This window comes from Eumetopias jubatus, unplaced genomic scaffold (genome assembly GCF_037043125.1).
Source record: "Eumetopias jubatus isolate StellerSeaLion01/CBP00866 unplaced genomic scaffold, mEumJub1_p1.0 scaffold_11, whole genome shotgun sequence".
NCBI lineage: Eukaryota > Metazoa > Chordata > Mammalia > Carnivora > Otariidae > Eumetopias > Eumetopias jubatus.
Genome location: NW_028274817.1, coordinates 94,475,338 through 94,493,185, shown reverse-complemented (window position 1 = coordinate 94,493,185; position 17,848 = coordinate 94,475,338). Strand labels below are relative to the sequence as shown.

Below are 17,848 nucleotides of genomic sequence, written 5' to 3'. Positions count from 1 at the left end.
AGAGTTATTTATGTTGTGGCTTGTGGTACAAGTTTGTTCTTTAGTGTAGTTTTGTAGCATTCCATTGTATGAATATACCACAGCGAATTGATACATTCTTCTCTTGATTAATATTTAGATTATTTCCAGATTGGGATTATTAAGAATAATGCTGCTGAAAAGATCCTAGTACTTGCCTTTTAGTATACGTATATATGCAGCTCTGTTAACGCCTATCCTCAGGAGTAGAATTGCTGGGCCATAGGGAATGCCTATGTTTAGCTTTGATAGAAACTGCAAAAGTGGTTGTACCATTTTACATTCCCACCAGCAGTATGTAAGAGTTCCAATGGCCAACACTTGGTTTTAATTTTAGTAATACAGTGGGTATGTAATAGTGTCTCATTTTAGATTGAATGTGTGTTTCCTGATGACTAATGAGCTTGAGTTCCTTTTCACATCTTTAAGTGGACATTTTGGGGTGTGTGTGTGTGTGTGTGTGTGTGTGTGTGTGTGTGTGAGAGAGAGATTTGATTGTTCAAGTCTCTTTGCCCATTATAAAAACTGAGTTGTATTTATCCTTCTGGTCCCTGTTCAGACCTTCCTGTATCTCCATGCTTCCATGTGGGATAAATTTCATTGGGCCCAAAATATCACCTTTATTATTTTCTTTAGAGCAGGTCTGCTGGTGACAAATTCCCTCATTTTTGTTTTGTCATAAGATGTCTTTCTTTTACCTTCATCTTTAGACGTTATTTTCTTTCCACTTTGAGATGCTCATTCCTTTGTCTTCTGCCTTCCATTATTTCTGTTGAGATGCCGATGTCCTTGTTGCTTCTTTGAAGTTAATCTGTTTGTTTGCTTGATTGCTTTTTAAGGTTTTCACTTTGACTTTAGTGTTCAGCAATTTTAATATGATATGCTTAGTGTAGTTTTCGTATTTATCCTACTTGGGGCTTAGTTTTTATAATTCAGCAGCTCGGGAAAATTCTTAGCCTTCAGTTCTTTAAATATTGCTTCTGACCCATTCTTTTTGTCCCTTTCCTGTAAGTCCTTTTTGTTTCTCCATTTTCTTCTGACCTGCCTTCTGCCTGGTACTAATTATCTTTATAGCTATTTGTAATCTGTTAAACCCACTTGTTGATTTTTAAATTGTACTTAGTGAATTTTTCAGTTCTATATTTTTGAGTTCAGTTTTTAAAATAGTTTCCAATCTCTGATAAATTCTTCATCTTCTCGTATAATTTTGTGAACATATTAATTACAGATATTTTTAAGTCTAAGTCAGATAATTCCAGTATCTAGATCTCCTATTGGTCTGTTTTTATCATCTGTTCTCATTCTTGGATTTTGATCATTTCTTGGTTGTTGGCATGCCGACTTATTTTTAATTAAATGTCAGTTATTTGTATTTAAAAATAGAGATAATTTGAGAGTCTGGATGAATTATCTTTCTTCAGGAAGATTTAACTTTTTTTTTTTTTTTGAGAGCGCACACGAGTGGGGTTGGGGGGTTGGCCGGGGAGGGGCAGAGGGAGAGGGAGAGAGAATCTTAAGCAGGCTTGATGCCCAATGCAGAACCCATCTCGGGGCTCAATCCCACCACCCGAGACCATGACCTGAGCCCAAATCAAGAGTCGGACTGAGCCACCCAGGCACCCCCAGGAAGATTTAACTTTTGTTTATAGCAGGTAATTGGATTAGATACAGATGAATGTGATTATTCAGTTACAACTTGAGTTGGTTAAATTCTGTACTTTAGTCTTCGTGAGGGCTGATCTACTTCTGGTCACCGATACTCCTAGCATTTAGTCTTTTGGGTTCCCACCAGAAAGCTTTGGGTGTATACCAGGACCATTATAGGGCCAGAATGTCAATATTTGCTCCCACACCCACCAGCTTTGAGATACTGCTGAAAGCTGTATTCAGAGTCTTAGTCTCTTAGTACCTGCTATCAAATGGACAAATATCTTAAGAGGAAAAGCAGCTTCAGAATTTTTTCTTTGGACTTTTCTTTGAGATCTTGGCCCAAGAAGTACTCACTGCTTTGGTAGATCTCTAATGCCTTTGAATGGATATTTTTCCAGTTGTTCTTGGCAGAAATACTAGACCAAAACAAACTAATCTACCATTGCCAGCATGAAAATCCTCTTTTTGCTTTTTGGTGCCTTTTTGTTTTTTTTTTTTGTTTTTTTTTGTTGTTGTTTGTTTTTGTTTTTTTAGGGCATTAAAAAAGCATGAGAAGATAGAATTGTACTTTTTTAAAAAATGCTCATTGATGGCTCTGGGTAAGGCTAATATATTGATTCTTAAATTAATCTGTGCAGATCTGGCCTTTGAATTTTGTCAAGCTTTTTGGGATACATATGGGACAGTGTGAAATCTCTTATGAGTTTGTTCTACAGTTAGTAATGAAAAGCAACTAGGGAAGATAGACAGATGACCAATAAGCACATGAAAAGATGCTTGGCATCATTAGTCATCAGGAAAATGTAAATCAAAATCACAATGAGATACTACTTCACACCCACTAGGATGGCTAGAATCAAAAAGTTAATAAAAATTCAAGTCAATAATAATAATAAACATTGGCAAGGATGTAGAGAAATTGGAACCCTCATACACCTGCATACATATAAAATGGTGCAGTTGCTTTGGAAAACAGTGTGGCAGTTCCTCAAATGATTTGATATAAAGTTATCCTATGACCCAGCATATATGATAGACTGAAGAGAACATACTTGTACGTGAATGTTCATAACAGCACTACTCATAGTAACCAGAAATGATGCAAATTTACATCAACTGATGAATGAATTTAAAAAATGTAGTATATCCAGGGCGCCTGGGTGGCTCAGTTGGTTAAGCGACTGCCTTCGGCTCAGGTCATGATCCTGGAGTCCCGGGATTGAGTCCCGCATCGGGCTCCCTGCTCAGCAGGGAATCTGCTTCTCCCTCTGACCGTCTTCCCTCTCGTGCTCTCTATCTCTCATTCTCTCTCTCTCTCAAATAAATAGATAAAAATCTTTAATAAAAAAAATGTATATCCATACAATGGAATATCATTTAACCATAAAAACGAAGGACTGATACATGCTACCGTATAGATGAACTTTGAAAACATTATGCTCAGTGAAAGAAACCAGTCACAAAAGACACATATGATTTCATTCACATGGAAGTCCAAAATTGGGAAATCTAAAGAGACAGAAAGTAGATTAGGGGTTGCTTAGGGCCGAGTAGCGGAGGGGGTTGGAGAAATGGTAGCTAATGGGCATTGGGTTTCTTTTTGAAGTGATAAAAATGTACTAAAATTGACTCTGGTGGCCTTTCTCTCTCCCGGCCATTTTGGCGGCTGCTTTTGGTTGGGGCCGTCCCGCATTTAAGGCAGGAAGATGGTGGCTGCAAAGAAGACGAAAAGGTCGCTGGAGTCGATCAACTCCAGGCTCCAGCTTGTTATGAAAAGTGGAAAATACGTGCTGGGGTACAAGCAGACTCTGAAAATGATCAGACATGGCAAAGCGAAACTGGTCCTCCTTGCCAACAACTGCCCAGCCTTGAGGAAATCTGAAATAGAATACTACACCATGTTGGCCAAAACTGGTGTCCATCACTACAGTGGCAGTAATATTAAATTGGGCACAGCATGTGGGAAATACTACAGAGTACGCACACTGGCTGTCATTGATCCAGGTGATTCTGATATCATTCGAAACATGCCAGAACAGACTGGTGAAAAGTAAATCACGCAAAATTTTTCTTTAATAAATCTGGCCACAGCTTGTTTAAAAAAAAATTTTTGACTCTGGTGATGGTTGCACATATTTGTGAATCGACTTTAAAAAAAACCCACCGAATTGTACACTTTAGATTGTGAGTTGTATGGTGTGTGAATTATATCTCAATAAAGCCATTAAAATAAAGAACCAAAGCAGTATTTGTAGTAGCAGCTAGGGAGGGCGGGTGGCAGATGCGGATGCTCATGGTGATGATGAGCTTTCTCATTCTCAACCTCTTTATTGACAGTTTGTTAACCAGTTATCAGGGCCTGGGGTGGAATTAGGGCAGCACACTAGAAAAATAATAAAGTAGAACACTGGGTTCTAGAATAAGTGGTCAGCGATCGCTCCCGGGAGTAAGCTGTGGAATCCTGCAAGAACAGTGATCTAGATAAGTGGCCAGGAAAACCCAACACTGCCAAGATCATCCAGAATGGTCTTGCTTCTGGTTGGGCCCCCACATGCTGAAGCAGTGCTTAGCTTCCTTAGTTATGCCTGTGGTCAGAGAATATTGTACTGTTCCTACATCTCCCTGTTTTGCAGGCCTCTCATGTACCTCAAAGGGAGTTTTTTTTTAGAATGTAGACTTGAATCTCAAAGACATTTTCTAATTTGGATCCAACCTCAGGAAATATTGGGAACAGGTGCAACTTCTTGATTGAGAAAGGCACATGGAAGCAGATGTATTTGCATAGGAAGCTCATAAGCACAGAAATCACCCTCTGGTAAGGGGCTTTGAGAGTTCTCATTGCTCACTTCAATTTTAAGTCCGTGAGAGATCTGGAGCTTAAATTCCTTATCCAGTGCTGAAAAAAGGCTGTTCACAAGTGCAATTTTTTAATTCATTTATTCATTCATTCATTCAGCATACATGTATCAATTACCTGCTTTGTGCCAGTCACTGTGCTAGGTGCTGGTGATAAAAATCTGTATGAAACAGTGGCTACAGCTAGGAGATCGCGCCAAATCCAAGATATCAAGTGATGAAATAAAGGTCTGCATAGGTGGCTGGCTATGAGATCTCAATAAAGGGACGGTTAATTGGGCTCGGAAGAGTCTTGGAAGCATTTAGCACAACTGAATGAATGTAGTCGAATAAAGGCTAAGGAAAAGCATCATTGATGAGTTAACCCTTTAACTGAACCTTGAAGAATAAGTAGGGTTTATTCAGGCAAAGAGAAAAGGAAGAGTGGTGGCAGAGAAAGAAATGAATTAGGACACTGTGGCAAGAACCACATGAGAGTTAGCTAGTGACAGAAGCAGAAAGGCAAGAGGAAAAGAACTTAGGGCCGTACTTCTCAAACTGTAATGGTCATACAGATCACCTTGAAAATCCTGTTAAGTTACAGATTCTGGGGGCACCCGGGTGGCTCAGTCGTTGAGCGTCTGCCTTCGGCTCAGGTCATGATCCCGGGGTCCTGGGATCGAGCCCCGCATCGGGCTCCCTGCTCTGCCGGAAGCCTGCTTCTCCCTCTCCCACTCCCCCTGCTTGTGTTCCCTCTCTTGCTGTGTCTCTTTCTGTCAAATAGATAAATAAAATAAAATACAGATTCTGATGGACTGGGTCTGAGGCAGAGCACGTCTAACCAATTCCCAGTCAGTGTCCGTGCTGCTGGTCCATGAGCCATGCAGAGCAAGTTTAGAGATCTACTTGGCTGTGATGGGAGAGGAAGGGGAAAAGTCCTACTAAACACATATTTTTCTGGATAGGGTGATCCGGGGTGATGGTGTCAGGGGCTGTTAGAGGAAACATCAGAGGAGTTTTCAGGAAAATAAGTTTTGTTCTGTTTGTGGTGCTGTTTTGTTGTTGTTTGTTTTGTTTTGAGGCACCTACAAGATATCTAGGAAGCGAAATCTAGTAGGAGACCGTGTAACCATGGTTCCGGAGTGGAAGAAAAAGATGTGCCTATGAATGAAGTTGAGGAGAGGCTGCAAGGAAAGCCAGGGGATGATTAGGAGCAAACAGTGTGATCTCTTCTACAGGAAAAGTTTCAGGAAGGTGCGAGTAAGCAACATCCCATGTTACAGAGAGATCAGGAAGGAGCCAGACCAGAATCCAGACTGCAAGCAGTTGAGGATTAAAGAGTGAGTGTTTTGATTAGAGATAACTCAAGAGGATTGACTGAAAAGTGTCAAGGAGGTTGGAGTAGTAGACAGAAGTTCAGGGTGAAGGAGGGGTCCTTCCTCTCTCTTTCCCGTACCCTACTCTCCCTTCCCTTTACTTCCCTTCCTTTCCCTCCCCTCCCCTCCCCTCCCCTCCCCTCCCCTCCCCTCCCTTCCCTTCCCTTCTCCCTTCCTTCCTTTTAGCATTATTATTATAGCAATTTTGCAACAGGCAAAAAGATTGAGAAGATATTATAATGACTCTCCCGTATCCATCACACATCTTCCACAATTATGTCGGTTTTTGCAAGTGAAGGATGGTTTTTTAGATGCAGCTGACTTAGGCATATTTGTACACTGAACGAACAGAGCTGAGAGAGGGAGCAGCTGCAACTTGAGAAGAGAAAGATGGTAATTGATGGAGCAAGGCTTTTGAGAAGGAAGCAAGTGGTGGAGTGCAGTACAGCAGATCCTGGCTCCAGATAGTAAGGAAAGCACTTTGCAGCTAATGAGTTGAAAGAAGAAGAGGTAAAAAGTACTGCCCTTCAGAAATCTGGTTAAAAGGGCGCTTGGGTGGCTCAGTCATTGGGCATCTGCCTCCGGCTCAGGTCATGATCCCGGGGTCCTAGGATCGAGCCCTGCATCTGGCTCCCTGCTCAGCAGGCAGCCTGCTTCTCCCTCTCCCTGCTGCTCTCCCTGCTTGTGCTCTTGCTCTCTTTCTGGCAAATAAATAACTAAAATCTTAAAAAAAAAATCTGGTTAAAATTCCGATTTTCAGAAGCTTCCTGTGCTAACCCCTTTAGTTGCCCTCTGCCACCGTACTCCACATTCCTTCCGTGTGTGCTGGTTCCTTCCTTGAAGTCATTCATTAAATTTTTGGGAAATATCTATTCCACCTAAACATTTTGTAAGTTTAGTCGTTTTATTTGAAGATCCAGTGTCCATGGAGGGTAGGCACATCACAGAGAACAGCCATTTACCGTCTTCCACCTGGGGAGCAGCCTCTGTTACCTCTCCAAAGCAACAGAGAAACCGTTCCCCTTCTCCTACATATAGAATTCCCCTCCTAAGAGGAATCTCGAGGAATAAAATATTCATCATCACTTAACATAAGGATTCAGTTTTGATGTCAAGTCAGGAAATTAGTAAATTCATGCCCAATAAGAATTTGTTTCTCTGTGAAATAGGAAAAGAGTTCATTTGGAAGGTGATTTGGCGGGAATTGAGTGGGAAGAAGCTTTATAAGTGTGGTAAGAGTTTGGAAAAGTGCCAAAGCCTTCTATTCAGCTTTACCTAAGGGGATGTCTTGCCTTCTAATAAAAGATGAGAGCAGCACAATGCCCCGCCCCGCCCCATAGAAAATGAGAATAGGATTATTAGGGGAAGTGAGACTTCTCTGAAGTGCCACTTAAATGGGCAGGACTGCCAACGGATCCCCTTCTGTGTTGATTGTTGGAGGATAAGGTTGGCAAGTGGCATCAGGGAACTTTTCTCCATTTAAGTCTGAATAAGTAGGTATTTGCATGAGTGTATGAGCTTCTTGTCTTCCAAGTGCATCTCTCTTCTTGGACCCCTTTCTATCTGTGACATTTGGCAGTGAGCACCCAACAGTGGGAGTGACGGTCGAAGTCAGTGATTTTACGACAATTTCTTTGCATTCTCAGAGGGCTTCAGTGGGTAGTTGCCACTGAGCACCAATTGGGTAATCATTGGCTCATTCTCTTCATAGAGAAATAAATGCAATTTGGAAATAATTGACCTAACAAGAGAGAAACGGGTAAATGCTTAAAAAATTGTTTGGGTCATTGCACTGTTAAAAGTAATAAATAATTTGAAGTACCAAAAATATAACAATATAAATACTGTGTGTGTACGAAGGCACAATTGACATTTTAATTACTTAGGCTTAGCTCATCTTCTGCTTAGGAAGCATTTTTCTTATAGTGGGAAGAACCAAAGGACTAAAAGAAAAGGATTCAATGTTAGATCCTTAGAGTGTAGAAATTTGTAAAAATATAAAATATATAAAACATATAAACATACATCACCGATATGTACTGCTTTACAAGGCTCCGCTGAGTTAGCCCCTCAGGAAAAATAATTCAGTCCAATTGCTGCCCAGTCTACTCCTGTGATAGTGTTTCTATCTTTTAAATTTGATTAGTAGATGACAGTCTTTCCAGTGAATGAATTTGATGCTTTAAATCAATGCCAAAAGACTATGAAAAAAGTCAATGCTTTGAGTAAAATTGAGCTTCTCCCAGGCAGATAAGTACCAAGGCCTCAGAGCTTTTATGTCCACCCAATATAGGTGTTTTTTCCATTGATTTAGAACTTAAATAAGGATAAAACCCTTTATTGCCATGTGTTTAAAATTATACATTTAGGGTAGAGACAATTATGTTATATGGACATTGCACCTTATAAAGCAGACATGGAAGGTATTATCATCATAATTTTATGGGTGAGAAAACAGAACCCAAAGAGATCATCATTTCCCTAGTGTGGCCTGGCGGGATAAGACTAAAACCAGAGCCAGACGCTTGGTTCCTAACCCCAAGCCCTGCCTCCGGTCTCTCCTTGCTCCAGTATTTGGAGGTGGTGCTGGCCTGTTGTAAGGGATTATATTTCAGTTTCGACCACACAGTTTGTGTTCATAGCTTGGTGGCACATTTCTGAGATAGTAGCTTACAGCCACAGTGTCGTGCTCTCGAACACGGTACCATGTCCCATTTATTATTATTTTTTTTAAGATTTTATTTATCTGAGAGAGAGAGAGAGAAAGCATGAGCAGGGGGAGGGGCATTGGGAGAGGGAGAAGCAGGCTCCCTGCTGAGCAGGGAGCCTGACTCAGGGGTGATCCCAGGACCCTGAGATCATGACCTGAGCCGAAGGCAGACACTTCACCGACTGAGCCACCCAGGCACCGCACCATGCCCCATTTAAATGAGCTATATTTTGCCCCCTGCCATGCCAAACTTCTGCTTGGTATAAATTGGATAAACCCATTAGCCATAGGTCGTTTTAAGAAATAAGCAGCTCGAGTTGAGACTTCTTGAAACACTACACTAAGGCCTTTCAGCCCAAGACAAGATTCTCAGTAATGGTGAGCTTCCCGTTTCTTCAGCAATGTGCAGTTATAGTAACTGAAGAGTAAAGAAAAGTGAGCATTCTATAGTCGGGATATAAATTGCAAAGGTCGCGCAGATATAGAGGAACTCACTGAGCAATTGATTATTGAGACCTTTCTGTTTGTGTACCTACTGCTGGTGTATGTTGAGAGGCACCGGGACAGAACGTCAGACTTGGTCATTCTTGACTCCTCGGGAGCTTATCCGCCAAGTGAGGAAACAGAGCACACCACATAAAGGACCTTACATATTCCGACAGAGCGAGATGGCATTAGAAAGGCATTTCAGTTTGAGTTGACCCTGAGACAAGGCTTTGAGTGCATGTGTTTTTGGAGGAGGGTGCAAGGAGCACAGGAGCAGGGACTAAGACAAGGCAGGCAAGGCAGCCAACAAAGGGAGCGTGATTAGACAGCTGTCACCACGGGTGACCGGAAAGTAGCCCTGTGAGGAGACACTGGTAAATAGGAGAGGACACAGGCCTCAGAGTTACGCTACCCAAGGCGTGGGGGAGCCGGGTTAGTTCTGTTCCAGCTCTTAGCAGGGCTGGACCTGAGTATGGAGGGCTCTCCCAGGGGCACGGATTCCCTGGCCCGTAAGCCTCCCTGGCCCCTGGGCAGAGCAGCCTTGTGCAGCCCTGGAAGAAACCCTGAGGCACAGTGAGCAGGTACGGACCACCGGAAGTCGGCCTGTGAACATAAGAGAGAGGGGTCCAAGGAGTAGGGGCAAGGAAGTGTCTGCAAGGGTAGGATTCTTGGCGAGGTGAGACTCGACAGTGCTCTTTCTCTCCTCTCCCCAGGTCTCTTCATGGTCCTATCCCTGTTGTCCATTGTGTACGGAGCCTTGCGCTGCAATATCCTAGCCATCAAGATCAAGTATGATGAATACGATGTCAAAGTGAAGCCTCTGGCCTATGTGTGTATCTTCCTCTGGAGGAGCTTCGAGATTGCCACTCGAGTCATTGTCCTGGTCCTCTTTACCTCCGTCCTGAAGGCCTGGGTGGTAATAGTTGTACTCATCAACTTCTTCAGCTTCTTCCTCTATCCCTGGATCCTCTTCTGGTGCAGTGGCTCCCCATTCCCGGAGAACATCGAGAAGGCCCTCAGTCGGGTGGGCACCACCATTGTGCTGTGCTTCCTCACCTTACTCTATGCCGGGATCAATATGTTCTGCTGGTCAGCTGTGCAGCTGAAAATCAACAACCCTGACCTCATCAGCAAGTCCCAGAACTGGTACCGGCTCCTGGTGTACTACATGCTGAGATTCATTGAGAACGCCTTCCTCCTCCTCATGTGGTATCTTTACAAGACCGACATCTATATGTATGTGTGTGCTCCTCTGTTGATTCTGCAGTTGCTCATTGGGTACTGCACAGCCATCCTGTTCATGCTGGTGTTCTATCAGTTCTTCCACCCTTGCAAAAAGCTCTTTTCTTCCAGTGTTTCCGAAGGCTTTCAAGAGTGGCTAAAGTGTGTTTGCTGTGACTGTAGGCAGCAGAAATCCCGTGAGTCTGTAGGCAAGACGGATCTAAGGTCAACCGGAGACAGGGATGAGACACCTTCTAGCAGTAAAATAAGTTCTATGCCCAGCCAGATTTTGAATACTGATGAGCTCTGCTCTGCTTAATAGGGCCTGAGTCTCTCGGGGTTCAGACATAACTGTTTTCTGGGTTGATCCTTGTTCTTTCTACAAGTGATCGGCCCTGCGCAGTTAACAAGAGAGGGAAGTTAGCTCTCAACTCCTTGTGAGTTGCTCCCCTATAGAGAGCTCTTGGGCATGTGGGAACTATGGAGAGAAGCCAAGGAAACCCCTGAGCGTTGGAGGGGCAGCCTAAGGTACCGCCATTTGTAGTTGACCTTGTTCTCCCAGGCATTACTGGCCTTCTCACTGACAAGGTCCCCATGCTATCTGAGTTGGGCTGGTTAGATCCATCAGGTAGAGTGAGGACAGGAGCTTTCTTGTTTTCTAGGTTTTTTTGAACTGCTGGTGTAGGTAGCCCCTTGTCTTATTTTCCCTGAGCATAGCTTTCATCCAAGAGCTGTCCTCATGACCACAGAAGGTTACTGGGGTTTTGTCATCAGCAATATCATTCCTGTCAGAGTTGTCAGAGAGGGCTGTTCAAGTTTGCTTTTTGAATATACAGATGTTCCATTTTCTCTCATTAGGGCTCTTTGTACATAACCAGCCATAGCCACCTTGGCCTGCTATCTCTGACTGATTGATTCAAAAGTCTAGACTTGGAGACGTTATTCCCAGGGATCCATGGATGCAAAATTGAATTCTGAATCTGGCTATAGAAGCGCTAGAATGTTAAGAAAGTTGTATTCCTTCAATGTGTTCAAGAAATTCTAGATTAAGAAGGTTGTTAAAACATCAGAATGATGTAGGCTTTTATAAGCAGAAATCTTACCTTCTCGGGATGGTTGAAGATAAATGAATCTGCTGGAAGGTAGGTTTAAAGCTCTTCAAGGTTCAGTCCCATCCTACAATTCTGGGAAATTTCTAGTTGAATTTGCTAGGATTTGCCTTCTTAACGAAGAAGAAAATAAAACCCATAGCCTTCTCTTCCCCCTCTTCTTCCTTGCCTGTCAGAAAAGTTTTAGACAAGAGTTACACTGGTTAACTTAAGGTTTTCTAGAAAACTCCTTAGAAATCTCTCACCAGGCGTGACTGTGTAGGGCATTTTACTTTTTTTTTTTTTTTTGAAGGAAAAGGCTCTCCTCTCCCAAGTTAGATATTGACGTCAGAAACTTTTAAATTATACAAAGAGATGAAATGACCAGAGGATTTTAGTCTTTAACTGAATGTATTTTGACTTGGCATGATTGTGAGTTTATGGAATGATATCTCCAGTTTTATGCTCCTATGCTCTCCTGTCTCCAGTGTAATTTCTCCTTTAATCTGGAACCGTATTTGTTTCATAAAAGGATTGTGTAGCATACTCTCAGTTGTCTCGGGAAAATGCCTGGATCTAGTGCCATTGTGTCTGCCATAAAAACCTTGATAATGAAATACCTGGAAACAGGCGACCTGTCACTGACTAGGCTGGACATTGCAGGGCAGTCAGGGTTGATGGTCTAAGGACCCCTAATGGCTGGACTTTCTGACCCACCCAGCTTCTAATAGGCAGTCTGTCAGGAGACAGGTTACACATGGTGAGTTTGAGCAGGAATCGTGGTCTGAATTAAACAGGGATGGAGGGACGGATACATCCAACCTTGGCTTGGAAGCCTGTCTCAAGAACCGTTACAAAATCGGAGCCTTCAAATGCATTTTAAAATCATTTCAATGTAGAAGATAGCTAAGCATCTTAAATGACCCCAGACCAGACTAACAGTGATGGTCTGTCAGGCTCCCATAACCCAATTATAAGGCACATTTATAAGGACAAAGAGGTTTGCTAACTAAATTGGACATTTTGTCATCTTTAACCCTTGCTAGACAGATAGCCCTGCTCTGGGGCTATGTGTGTCCATTCACTTTGAGGGAGAGAAACCACTGGTGTTTTTCTGTATGGTAAAAATTTAAGTCATAGTGAACTGAGAATTTTTGTTTTAAAATTATTTATATTATACCTCTGAAATGATAAAGTGATAGTTCAGACTGCAGAGCTAGGTTGCCCTAAAGACAAACAAGCAAGTTCCCTCATGTGTTGAGAGTTAAAATGTTTCTCATTATAATTCCAATTTTTAAAACTCTCAGAGCTTTGTCTAATTAATTGCATGCCATAACTTGTCATGACAACTGCTCGAACTGAATCGTGGTCATTTAGCTGAACGGAGGTGAAGTATTTCATCAAAATATATTGAAATAAGATCATCAAACACATTTAGGCTTTGTCTCTTCATTCCTAGAGACAGCACAGTGTAGAGATTGGCACCTCCCCGTGTAGCCCCACAAGTTAGTTAATTGTTGTATGCCTCAGTTTCTTCACCCACCAAATTTGGATGATATACTTGCCCAGCCTACCTCACAAGGTTGTTGGTTGAAAGATCAAGGTAAATAATAGATGTGCAAATGCTGTGAAAATATTTTAAAGTGCCATGCATATTTAAGGAGTTGTTAGTATAGTTATTCAAGTCCAGAAACAGGTTGTTACTATGTTTTTACTGTTAGAAAAGAAACAAGCAGTGTCATCCACATGAGTGTGTTCAGTGAATACGTTGGGCATGTGTAAATGGTCTTTATTCTTGGAGAGAACTCAGCACTTGCCCTTTCTCTTGCCGTTAGTTGCTTACAGATATTAGCACCCAAACACATGGTACTTGGAGGAAGAAAACCCACTGGCATCTGAGAAATTGCTTTTGGTGATCATGGGTTGATCATTTTTGTATCTTGCATCTTTCATTCAGGACACAGTAGCTAGTGTCTTTTGACAGTTGTGCTTTACAAGTTGAATGCCTGATCCTGGTACACTTTAACTGAATGTGGGTTTAATCTTTTCAGCCTTGTAAATGGGAAAATAAATACTAAAAGTGTCAAATACAGCATTTCCTTGGAAACCACCTTAGAACATTAGTGCTGTGGTTATGAGTGTGATGTGTCAGTACTTCTCAGTCAATAAACTGTGGATGTGAGCTTTTGCAGGCTGCTTCTATGCAGCCATTGACTCTAATAAATACTGTTTATGTTTCTTCATATAATAAATTAATTTTTCAATTTCCCCTTGTGTTTCATTCCTTATACAGTCCTTTCCTGGCTTCTTGATGTCAGGGACTATTTAAAAAAAAAAACAGAAATTTGAAAATGGTTTCATTGTGATTAATTATGGTTTTGTAACCTCACCTGGAAATTCCTTCTGTAGGATGAGAAATTTGAGACTGCTAGGATTGTGACTTGCAAGACACCGACAGACAGTTCATGGAATTTTCTGTTTTATAAGCATTTATTCCATTTGTTGAAGCCGCACTGCTGGATACTAGGATTCTGCTCAGCTGTCTGTTGATTGCTGTGTGTGATAACCAAAAAAAGAGAGGCAATACAACTCTCTTCTAGACAAACATAAATGGTGTACTGATTCAGATATTAACATGAGTAATCGTATGTAAATGACAATCCATTTACAAACTATCCATTGATAGTTTTGGAAGAAAAACTATCAGTTACTAAAGGGGTCATTTCAGGGCATGAGATAGATGTGGATTGTTGGAGTAATTCCTTTTCTTCTGAAGATGGCCTTGCAATTTGGAAAGACTTAGCTGTAGGATAAGTCTTTTTCAAAGAGAGCTCTTGGCATTCAGTCAACCCCTTGAGAAAAGTGAATGTCAACAAATATAGTGTTTGAGTAGGTCAACCTAAAATTACTTCGTTTGGTGTTTGTAAATGTTTCATTTTGAAATAAGTTCAAACTAATAGAAAAGCCTCAAGAACACTGCAAGGGATTCCTTTGTATCTTGCACCTAGGTCCACCTATTAACATCTTGCTGTGTTTGCTTTGTCATTCTCGCTTTGTCTCTTTCGCCCGCTATTCTGAAATATTTCAATGTGTGTTTCCTAAGAGCAAAGGCATAGTACAGTGACCGAATTTGGGAAATTCAACACGGACACAATACTAGTTATCTCATCTGGCGTCCAGAGTCCATTTCACAGCGGTGCCAATCACTTCATTTGTTTTCGCAACGCTTCCCCAACTATGAGAATCTACGCAGCCCTCTTCTCAGAGGGTGTCTTTATTTAAAGTTATGAGTACGTTTTAACTTCCCTGTGAACACTGGGACATGTTACGGGTACTGATGAACAGCTTAAAACCGTACATTTGGGACGCTTACTGGTAAACTGGGTAGTTTTTTCAGGGATGTACATTTTAGGCATCAAGATTTGCTGCTTAATACGTGAGCCTGTAGTTTACTCCCTCCCCCCCTCCCCCACGTTTGTAAAGATTATGAAGGAGATGAGGGAAATATATGTTATTTCTCTATGGCCATATTTCTCTGGGTGCTCCTCTTCCAGGAGAGTATATTCTCTCTGCATAGCTTTCCAAATGGGAAGGAGCTCAGAAATGTCAACTCTATATACTGTAATTAAATGGGTAATATTTTGAGCCTTCCGCCGCCCCAGGAAAAGGTACTTCATAACAGCAGAGATGGTTTGCCTCCTCCCAAGGAGAGGGTCATCCAGTTAGATCTTGAGATCCTACCTGTGCTTCTGCTCCCTCCCTGCCTCCCAGCCTGAATTAATTCTTTCTGAATGATGGGTTCCTGATTGAAACCTGATTAGCCTGCTTCCTAGAGCCCTGGGAATATCACCCTCCTTAGACATCCACATTATGCATACTGGTTTCATTTCTTATCGGTCAGCTTCCTCTCTTAATTACCTACACTGTACAGTTCATGTGGCAGGTTTTCAGGAGCGATAACACTCAAGAAACAAAACAGGATTTAGAAAGTCTATTTTGGAGTGGTGCTGTAAGACCATCCCTGCCAGTACCCCAGTGCAGAGGAGAATGATTCCCTGGTGTCACCTTCTTCTAACGAAGTGACTGTAAGCCGAGTGGCAGAATTTTTTAGAGCAATGGTGCCCGGCTGTAGGGCTGCCGACCTCCAAGAATTGGGCAGGCATTGCCCTCCTCTACACTAACAAGAGATGTTTGCAGGCTAACTAGAGATATCTGGCACACACTTGTGCAGTCAATTTCCAAACCGATGGGAATGCTGTTGGGAGTGATAGAACAGGACTGATTAAATGTGTTGCTGCATTAAAAGTAACTTTGTCATCATCCCCCCAGCCACTACCATGAACAGGTATTAAAAATTCAACTACTCTTGTGTGGGAGGTGACCTTGAAAGACCTCCTTTGTAACTAGAAATATCAGGAATTACTACCCTTGGAAGTTGTTTGTTTTTGGTTTTTGGTTTTTGTGTTTTGTTTTTGTTTTTTTTGCTCTGCTGGAATATTGTTCTCAAGCATACTTATCATATACTCTTTTCTTTTGGAAATGAAGGTTGTTCACATGCAAATCACTTGACTTCTCTCATTTGCAGCTCGATTCAAGAGATGAGAAAATATTTTTAGTTTTTTAAAATGTAACGTGAATGTTCTACCTTCACAAAGTAAATTATCCACCTTCACACAAAGTATGTCATCAAGGTGAAATGTTTTTACACTTTCAAAGCACTAATAAATGTATATGTTAGCAGAATAACCATCACAATAATGAACTGATTTCTGTGCATTCTTCACTTCACCTCCCAAGTCACCCCCTTGGACTTATTAGGAATTATATAGCAAGGTACCTTTAGCTACAATTTGTAGAACACCCAATTAAAAGTGGTTTTTTAAACAATAGGATTGTGTTACCTGACCTAACAAGAAGTTTGGAGAGAGGTGGTTCTAGATTCCAATGGGCCAAAGAGCCTCAGGCCCCAGAGGCTTTCCTGCTTCCTTTCCACTGTCTCCAACCTGTCACTTCACCTTCATGCTTGCCTCCTTGTAATTACAAGGTGGCAACCTGAGTCCCAGGCATCACGTATACACAACCAAGTCCAAAATTAGAAAGGGGATTTCCCTTTGGGCAGCTCTATTACTTCTGGAGAAAAAACTTTCTTAGAAGCCCCCCAGCACCTACAGCAGATCTTCCCGTTTCTTCCTGGCTCGGGTTGAGTCACATCCCCACCTCTAAAGCTGTCTCCGACAAGGAGAATGCAATTGCTATGCTTTCCCACGACTGTGCAGCGTTCACTCCCGGGGACTGGCAAAGGGGCCACCATCCATTAGCTTATGGGAGGACGAATACCCACAGTGTTCCCTGAGAGAAGCAAGGAAGAGATTTTATTATCTCCCCGAACTCTGATGCAGAACTTTAGTTAGCTGGTCTGACACATCTGGAAGGATCCTTTTCCCCACATTAGAAAGGTTTAGGTAGCTTAAATGTTTAACCGCAGGCTATAAGACTTCCCCTATGTATTTCCTCTCACTGCCAATACTCAACTCTTGGAATTACAAAGACCAACGGGCCAAAATGTTCAATCACCTGTTCCAGAGGGCACATCTTTCACCTGTAATGGATTTCATGTGGACTAATCCTGGCCCTGAAATCTGACCAATTGGCTCTGGACATCTTGAATTACGGAGAGGGTCCCAGGAGTTGCAAAAGGAGGCAAGAGTGATCTTCAGCCTCTGGGGTGACATATCTCTAGTACCGTGGGTTACAGGGCAGGGGGAAAAAAGATCCTAATTCTTCTGCCTGAATGTTGACATCACTTTTTAGGTCTTGGAACTCCTTGGGATTGGTTTACCTTCGTCTCCCATCTGAATTCATTCTCTACTTCCTCTGGAGAACTGATTCTGAAGGAAAGGGATAAGCAAGGTTTCTATTAGGTCCCAAAGAACTAGTAAGGCAAGGTGGGACTCTGTACCTGACAGGGCTACCTGGGATTATGGGAGGAAACAAACATTACGTTCTCAGGGCCCTGATATCATTAACAGATTTCCAAAGGGAAATAAACTTTATGCTAAAATATCATCTCCTTAGATAGCACTCTGATTCGGCATCCTCTATTAGTGAATGCCATGATGTCTAAACCAGCACTGACCGGTATTAGCAGCCACTAGCTATGTGTAACTACTGAGCACTGGAAATGTTCCTAGTCTGAATTGAGATTTGTCATAAGTGTAAGACCCATCAGATTTCCCAGACTTAGTATAAAGAAGAATGGAAAATATCTTAATAATTTTTATATTTTGTTACATGCTGAAATGATAATATTTCGGACATATTGGGCTAAATAAAATGGCTTAAAATTGATTTCATCTCTTTCTAGTTACTTTTTAGATGTGTCTGTTATAAAATTTTAAATGTCATATGTGGCTGGCACTTGTGGTTTGTGTTATATGTGGACATTTGGACAGATACATTTAAGA

General features: G+C 41.9%; 1 protein-coding gene across 2 annotated transcripts in view; it reads left to right on the top strand.

The window, feature by feature from the left end:
• The window catches only part of XK (X-linked Kx blood group antigen, Kell and VPS13A binding protein), a 44,496-nt gene extending 30,844 nt beyond the window's left edge, over positions 1-13,652 (top strand). The window contains exon 3 of one of the 2 annotated variants that reach the window (XM_028113515.2): positions 9,789-13,652. In XM_028113515.2, coding sequence (XP_027969316.1) covers positions 9,789-10,615 — 827 coding nt within the window. In that variant the 3' untranslated portion in view covers positions 10,616-13,652. Of the gene's footprint in view, positions 1-3,366; positions 3,774-9,788 lie in introns of those variants that run through there. The other variant, XM_028113516.2, reaches the window with a different exon arrangement.
• Positions 13,653-17,848: the final 4,196 nt, after the last annotated feature.